The 9,043-nt window shown below is 41.9% G+C and overlaps 1 protein-coding gene across 1 annotated transcript in view; it reads right to left on the reverse strand.

Annotated features, from left to right (window-relative positions):
* The window catches only part of Tgfbr2 (transforming growth factor beta receptor 2), an 85,925-nt gene extending 78,971 nt beyond the window's left edge, over nt 1-6,954 (reverse strand). The window contains exon 1 of the mRNA XM_047530873.1: nt 6,566-6,954. Within this exon, the coding sequence (XP_047386829.1) occupies nt 6,566-6,659 (94 nt within the window). The 5' untranslated portion in view covers nt 6,660-6,954. The remainder of the gene's footprint in view (nt 1-6,565) is intronic.
* Between the last annotated feature and the right edge of the window lie 2,089 nt (nt 6,955-9,043).

Raw genomic sequence — 9,043 nt, forward strand, 5'->3', positions numbered from 1 at the left:
TTCAAAGGCTTTCGAGTTTGTTCAGTCAAATGTGTAGTTCTCTAAAGTGCATAGTTTTGACAGTCCTATACCTTTTATAGCACAGGAAGGCTTTTTAGCCCTAATATTCCTGGTTTTCTCTTTTTTTTGAAAAGGCGTGACAAAGCCATCACTTCAAATAAAATATTTATAACAGTAGAACAAAATTGAGATAAGCTCTACCTTGCCCTACTGGTCTCAATACATAGAGGAAATGAAACTAAGACACTGGAAAGCCTCAAATATGTATAAGTGAAACTGCATACAAGAAGTCAAATGGATAGAGAGCTACAGTTCCCTTCAAGAAAACACCAACTATGAAAACCTGAATTTTGAAAAGGAAACACAACATGATGCTATGCAAACTCTCAGTTTTTTTCATTAAAAAACATGCTCTCTGCTTTAGGGAGAATGTGATATAATTAATAAAAACCAATTTTTGCCCAACATTTTGTAAAAGAATATTGCTGATATAAATCCATCCCTCAAATTAGAAGGCCCAGGGTAAGAACACAACACAGACCCAAAGCATAGATCAAAATATCTAAAGTTACAAATTGAGCTAACAAATTGCTCAATAAAATAGCTTCTATCCTTTTACCTCAGCTGACAAATCTATCGTTACAACATTTCAAAAGACCAGGTTCAACTTTAGAACTCTTGCAATACTCAAAGTCCCTCCTCAGAAATGGGTGGTAGGGGGCAGCATGGACCTGAGCCCTGGTCAATGTTTTCCTCTCTCCATGAATGTGTATGTTTGGACAACCAAGATTGTTTTCTCTCTCTCTCTTTCTCTCACTCTCTCTCTTTCCCTCTCTCTCCCTTCCTTTCTCCCTCTCTCAAACACACCTACATACACACACAACCTGACCCTCAGCCACCCCCTCAGGCAGAAGGTACACAACCAATGGCCATGAAGACCCTCAGGAAAATGGGCTTGAGGGGTCCCAGTAGATGCAAGCTTAGGACAGGGAATTTGGGGTTTCCAGGACCCTAAATATGATCTAAAATAGGAATTGGATAGTACTAGGACCATGCTATGGCCTAGGTCTGAGCAGAGAATATGAGCACATGCCCCTGGAAGCCCAGAACAGATACCTCTTTCACCTGTATCCTAGCCTATATTTTAGTCTTAGAGCTGAAAATATTTGGAGGAAAATATTCTAAGTTGACTGCACCCAAGGGGATATTTACCCCATGCTGGATGCCAAGACCTAAAACACCAATCATGGCCAGTGAAAGGCAAAAGTGACCCTGATGGCATGGGTGAGGAGGAGACTCAACCATCTCTAAGTCTTCAAATTAACTGAACCTCAGAAGTCAGAATATTCTTCATTACATTGGATCAAATCTGCTCTTCTTGCCTTTCCAGCAGTTGTTTGAGTCCTATAAACAAAGCAGGGGTCCCACATGCTTGAGGTTTATAATAGACATTTTTGAAAATGGTGTCTGACAACTGCTATAATGGTCAAGGCCTAGGTCATCCACAGGTATCCTCCTGCCAACATGACACAATTATCAGACTAAGCCAGTCAGGAAGAGGGAGATGACACAAGCAGAGCCAATCCATTATCAAGACCACTTAACTGATGCTATGAGATGGTAAGTTTTTCCTCTTTCCTCAGACACTGCATCCCTGTACCCCTCCTTGACCCCTCCCAATACACCCACCCACACACACACAAAGCCTAGCAGAATATAAACAGGACAGGCTTAAAATGAACACTCACACACAAACACACACACACCACAAGTAAACTTGAGTAGGTTCCATCTTTTCATTTATGAAATAATAAAACTTATCTTTTGGTTTCTTCATGGGATCACATGAAGTACTGTCAAGTGGGTAGTTCAGGGTAACTTCTCAAATGTCAGTTCTTCCAGGTCCTCTTCTCCCTATCTCCTCCCTGAGCAGAGTCCATTCGCCCATGCAGCATTCCAAACCCTCTGACATGCCCCACAAAGAAGTATAATAACCATTATCTTGCTTCGTTCAGAAGCAACAGGTACCTAGATATCAAAATATTGCAAGGCAAGGAGAGAGTACAAAATACATGGTGAGCATGTATGCTGCTAATGCCTATCTGCCAAGACATTTCCACTGAAAATCATAATTTAAATCTGCTGAAGCTGTACATATGGACCTGGAGGGCAGAAGCTAACAAGGTGGTAGAGTTATGTTTTTATGAGGAACCTGGCTAAATAATACCAAGCTGCAGCCAGGAAGTATATTTCCCTGCACCCTATTTTAAAATATTTTAGTGGTTTGCATCTGACCTAAGTACTATTCAAGCTGCTCTAGAGCAGACATTGGCTGCTACAGGACCACACTTCTTTTAGACCAACTCTGCTTCACTGCTTATAAACCAAAACACTAATACCCTGATGAAAAAAGAAACTTAAAAGCTAAATTGAGATTCAGTCTTACATTTTCAGTGAAGGTCTCCTTTATGACAATTTTCTGGATAAAAAATGAAATTCAGTATTTGTTGGATAATTTTGGTTGGTGAAAACTGTTTAAAAAATTCTGCAATGACTTTGAATGCTTTATATTAGTTTAAAATTTAGAACTGGAAGGGTAACATGGAAACTTCTAGTAGCTTTTCATAATGTTTGTTAGAAGTCGAAATATCTTTTTCCATATTTTACCAGAATAGAAGAACCAATTATATAGTATAAAAACTGCCAAATTCTTATTCAAATTGATCAGAGCTGAAACTATTCTTATTGAAAGGAAAGATTCTGCCATTTAGACCAAACAGCCAAAAACCAGTAACTGGTTGGTTTTTTAAATGCATAACCCAAATTGCATGATATCCCACAGGATGCACATTCCAGATATGCCACATGATGTGCCAGCTCTCAGGGAGGCCATGAGATAGTGAGACCCTGAGACAGTGAGACCCACTTCTTGCTGAAAGGTCTAATGGACAAGGGAGTTCCATAAAGAGGAGAGTTCCATAATTTCACTTGCTACTGTTATGAACTGAGAGACTGTACACAGGAGGGGGCACTTAGCTCAACCTGGGGCATTCAGAGCAGGTTTCCTTAAAAGACAACACAAGTTAAGTCTTGAAAGCTGAGAGGAAATCAGCCAGGTAGCAGGAGTAACAGCTTAACTGCCCAGGGAAAATGTAGCCTTGGTGGAATGTGGATACACAAATACAGGAGGGAACCAGGTCTCTGAGGCCCCCATTCAGGCTGATTAAGGAGTTAATAATAATCAAAACTGGTATTTGTTGCATACTTACTAGGCTTCATACACTACATTAAGCACTCAAAAGCATTATTTTATTTAATCCTCACCTTTATAATCCCCAATTTACAGATGTGAGAGCTAGAAATTAAAGGGATTGAGACAGGCTACACAGTCAATAAATAGGAGGTGACTTTGGAACCCAAGATGACTTGATTTCATAGCTTGTACCTTATGGGCTTCTACCTCCAGCCCATTCCCAAAGACTAAGTAGACACATTAGGTCCACCATGCTGGCTACAGAACAGAGAAAGGGATTGTAGGTGGTCCAATTGTTGGTTTATAGAGACTAAAAAAAGGCCAAAAAAAAGTTAGAATAAGTCAATTCAAGAATACAGTCAGAGATACTGAAAGGAAATATTCCACATGCACACGGGTTTAGCACATTTAACAAAAAACTGTCTATCAAAAACAAGGTCAAGAAAATAAAAGGACAGTTTTCACCAATGCTACCAAGTACACAGGGTTAAAATATATATCCATTTCTTTGCTTGGAACACACAGACATCAACTCAGTGAGGACAAAGACCAGGCTTGTCTTATACATTGAGAATGGAGTCTCCAGATCTGAGCATCCCACCTGGCAGAAGGAAATAATAAGTATCGTTGAGAAGGAAAAATAAGAAATAGTCACTTTTTAAAATGTCACCAATAAGATGCCACCATTGATTAGAAAAATAGAGTTAAAAACTAAACCTATACAAAAATGTAAAAAGTCATGTTGAAGAGCAAAGAATCATCAACAAAGAGTCATCAACAAAACATGTAACAGGTTGAATACACAGATGATAAGGAATCATCATCATGAGATGCTGTCAAAAGAGAAGGTAATGGCTGGGCACAGGGCACACACCTGTAAAACTGGTGACTCAGGAGGCTGAGGCAGGAGGATTACAAGTTCAAGGCTAGCCTGGGCAGTTTTGGGAGACCTTGTCTCAAAATAAAAATAAATAAATAAATAAATAAATAAATAAATAAATAAATAAATAAAGGACCAGGGGTATAACTCTGTGGTAAAGCATCCCTGGGTTAAAAGAGAGAGAGAAAAGATAATGAATTCAAAATGTGGTTAGTATTTTGTATAACTTGATAAAAATAAAATGTTATTAAAGGAAGTGGCCTAGAGGTGAAAATATGTTTTGGGGGTGAACCTGGCAAGTAAGTGAACCAAAGATCACATTCTAGACTTAATGATCTTTAGACTTTAGCACTGAAAATCTAAGTATACTGTTAAGGTGATTTTTAGGAAGTAGGAATATTTACCCCCTGTGACATTGTTTAGTTCTCAACAACAATCCTTTTTAGGGGTCTGAAAAGTAAAAGTCATATTTTTCAGATCTGAAGGTTTTGGACAATTTTTCCTCCAAATAGTCATTTCTTATTTTTGAACATGTAGGAAGAGTGAATATACTAAGTCAAAAAAAAAATTAAAGGTTAAAATTCTTTCGATTTTTTTTCTTAAAGTGAAATTCGTTGCTCACTTGTGAAGCTACTAAAGAAAAATTAGGTTTCAATTTTTTTTCAATGATTGAATAGGAGGTTGTAAACAATCTCATCCCTTCATATCTTACCTTGCGTTAAGGTATCGCAAGAAATGTTTTCACACTTTGCCAATTATGTTAGAAAGACTTGAAACCACTTATTTACATGGAAAGTTACAATATAAGTGTGATTAGATTTCTCATCTTTATTGTAGTCATCTTCAAACTTTAATCATCTTTGAAAATTTAATTCCAATGGAATGAAGACAAATTCAAAATAATTCTTTAGTTCAACCATTTTGAAACTTTAATTTCATAAAAATATGAAAGTTGTTGGTTTAATAAAACTTTATAGCAAAATAAAAATCACTGGGCTTTTAAGCAAATTGTTTAAAAGTGAGCATATAGATAAAATGAAATGACTCATGGACTACTGAATCTGGAATTTGCAAATCATAAATTTTACCAGTGTAAACAAAACTTCACTAACAAAATCTGGGGCCTGCTAATATTTTTCTTTCCTTATCTGAAACTTAAGTTTAATGTGCACAGAAAATTAAGGGTGCCATGTTTATATTTATTAACAAAACTCTGTTTCTAAGAGTCTAAAGTAAAATCAGAGACAGCTGCACCTTCTGTTACTGCAATGTAGGAAAACAGATAAGGAAGAACAGATTTTTTTGAACTGTAGAACTCAATTTTATGTAAGGATTTTTTTTTTTTTCTTGCAATAGTGAACTATCAAACCCTCTGCATTTCATCCAAAATATCTACGTGGGACATCTCCAGATTACCAAAAGGGGAGAGGGTGTAAAATATTACAAGGTGAAGGGTATGTAAAATTATCCAAATCTGCACCATGTCATTTTACAGATAAGGAAACTGAGGCTTAGAAAGGGTATATGATTGTGGGGAATACTCAGTTGCCCAGACCACAGCTGCATATACTGAGGTATGCGGATCATAGCAGCAAAATGTCTACTTTGACATCTTATGGGTTCTGCACTCTGCATAACAAGTCTTTAAGAACTTAATTCGTGCATTTTCCCCCCAAAACATCTCTTGAGACAGGGATCTGGAAGGGAGCTGATTTGGGATTTTAACCATTGACCTGCCGTCGAATGATAGCTGCAGAAAACCATCAAATCCCTGATGGCAGCACTATCTTGCTCCAGACCACATATCCAGAGCCTGGAACCTTACCATCTCCACTGCCTTGTTATCCTACGCAGGCCAACCCAGACAACCTAACTTTGGAAATCGCTTTTCTTGAATCTTGTACTGAATAATTCAGGGCCAAGAAACCCGCCTGGGGGTTTGCGTGGCCATTTCCAGGAGCTAAGGACCCACTAAGTGGCCATTGGAAGGAGTGTCTCAAGAAGAGCTGGGTGCACGCAGCATCGCCATCGGCCGCAGAGGCCCCAGGTGTGCAGCGACTTTGGCGGCCTGAGCAGCTGCTGCCCCGGGCCGCTGCTCCCCGGCCGCCTGCAGATAACCAACTTCTCAAACTTCCCTTTCCGGGAGTGAGGGCTCGCCTCGATCGCGGCCAACACAACGCCTTTCCTGCTCGCACAAAGGGGGCCAGACATGCCTCGCGCCCCTTTGCAGCTGAACTTTTCTTCTCGTTTTCAAGTAAAACCCCCACATCCCTGCGGCCACAGAAATCGGGCTGCTTGGCTGCCGCCAGGACAAACTTTCCCGGTTTCCGCCAGAGTCCCGGGATCCCGGGGCCGACTGTCAAGCGCAGCGAAGGGCTGAGGAGTCCAGGAGACCCCGGCGCCTCGCCAAACCCGGGCTGGGGGCCACTCACCCGACTTCTGAACGTGCGGTGGGATCGTGCTGGCGATGCGCGTCCACAGGACGATGTGCAGCGGCCACAGGCCCCTGAGCAGCCCCCGACCCATGGCAGACCCCGCTGCTCGTCATAGACCGAGCCCAGAGCGCAGCGGACGGAGCCTTCCCAGACCCCTGGCTGCGCCTCCGCGCCGCGCCCTCTCTGGACCCCCGCGCCGGGCGGGCCAGGCAGATGTGCCGGCCAGATGTGGTGCCCGCTCGCCAGCGAGGAGGGCGCCTGGAGGCCGGCGGAGGCCCCCGGCGGCCGAGGCGAGCTGCGCAGGAGGCCGGCTCCTGCCCCGAGCGTGTGCGCGCGCGGGGGTGTCGTCGGTCGTAGCGCGCGAGTGACTCACTCAACTTTACCCGGGCGCTGGGCGGGGGAAACAGGAAACTCCTCGCCAACAGCTGGGCAGGACCTCTAGCCGCCGGAGAGCCTTCTCCCTCTCCTCGGCATCCAGCCCTGGCTCTCTCCTCGCTGCCAATCACGTCCCCAAGACCAGCCCCTGCGAAGAGTTGGGCAAACTTTCAGCTGCCCCTCACCGCCCTCCCACATCACTCAGGAGTTCCTCGGTCCAAGTATTTACTCAGGAGTGACTAAGTGCACGCATTTCACAAAGTAACTACATGAAGTGTCTACACTTTCTATAGCACCCATCTCATAACCTTCTCTGGATTGTTCTAGTGCTTTATAGCTGCGTTTTCAAACTACAAGTTGAGATTCAGGAGTGGACACTGAAATTCAGTTAGTGAGTTCTGATTACATTTCCCCCCTAATATCATAATGATAAGTGTTGCTTCATTAAATTTAGTTGTGTGTATATGCATATATAACCCCCACCATAATGTAAAAAAAAAATTTTTTTTCTTACTGTAGGATTAAAGTCCAGAGGTTTTTTCCAAACTTTAATGTGCACTGTTGATCTCGTGGGAATCTTATTAAAATGTAGATTCTGATTCAGTAGGTGAAGGAGGTAGTGAATCGTCTGCATTTCAAATGATTTCCAGTTGAGTCCCCCTCCCCCATTTTGAACCACTTCTTCCTGGGGGTGATGAGGAGATACTTGCAAATCATGAATCGTCAGGGAGTGATAATACTGGGGGGGTATTACTTTCAGAATGTATCAAATATGACAGAAATCGTAAAATAAAAGTGCCTGTGGAGACAGCAGAATGCCCACGTTTGTATTCCAAATGAAGAAAGATTTGTAGCTTCTAAGTAAAAAGGGGTAACAGCTGGAAGAAAATTTCAAATTTCCCTTCTTGCTGGGGTATCCAGGTTTGGCCAGGACAATCCTGATTACATCTGTTTTACAGTTCAAATACGAATAAAACTTCTTTTCTCTTGGGTTCTGATTAGATAATGAAGTATACCATCAACCTACTTCCAGCTCTGAAAGATACAGATTCTGGATAGCACTGTAGTCAGGAGATTTTCCAGCTGTTCAGACAATGAATTTCTTTACTTGAGAAAGATTTCTTGCGGAGGCAGGTGTCAAGTTCACTGGGAATCCAAGCAAATAGCCTTCCCTCAAACCCAATCCTGAAATCTTCCCTGTCAGTCTGAGTTCATTTGCTTCAACCTGGGACTTTAAGTCTTGTTCAGACCAGGACCAAAGGCTGCCTTGGGATGTATCCTTTAAGAAAATGCCACTTCACAGTTCTCATGTTTAGGGTGAAGGAGATGCAGGAAACCCAGGAAGGCTAAACATCTTCCTGCCCATCAACAACCTTACCAGAGCTGGAGCCCCTTTAGTAATGGAGGAAGATTGAGTTCAGAATCCTGGTCTCCTCATTTCCTCCTCAACACCCCACCCATGCCACTGCCGTCCCTTAGGCAAGCATGCCCCAGCCATTCACCCGCTGTCAGGGTCTGGGCCCTTTCTTTCAGCTTCTCAAACCAAAACTGAAGTCAGCTTTGCAAAATGCACACCTGGCTACACCTACCCTCTGATTAAAAGAGAATATAGAAACCAAATGCTTGTACTTGCCTTCAAACCTCCACCTGTCTTGTAACCTGTCATTTGGCTTCCTTCATTCCCTGTCTGCTGAGCACCTTCTCTACACTCCCTGGAACATGCTTTTGTGTTCTCACTGAACAAAACCCTCTCCATTGAGGTCTTCCCTTCTTCTACCCTTTCTTTCCTTTCACCTTATAAGTAGATATTTTGTCATACGTTTTCTCAGACTCCTGCCTTTCTTCTTTTAGCACTTATTACACTTCAGTTTTATAATTATTTGTGTCATTCTTTAATTTCTTTTCCTATTCCCCATTCAACTCCAAATTTCTTGAGGGCAGCCACTTACTGTTTCCAGCACCAAACCCAACATAGGTGCTTCATAATATTTATTGAAAAAAATGAATGACTGACATGAAAGAGACTCAGAAGAAAACCATCCTAGTTACTTCATAAGTCTGGAGAAGGCATTTTCTTACCTAATAATTTGAGATAGAAAC

Source organism: Sciurus carolinensis, chromosome 17 (assembly GCF_902686445.1).
Source record: "Sciurus carolinensis chromosome 17, mSciCar1.2, whole genome shotgun sequence".
NCBI lineage: Eukaryota > Metazoa > Chordata > Mammalia > Rodentia > Sciuridae > Sciurus > Sciurus carolinensis.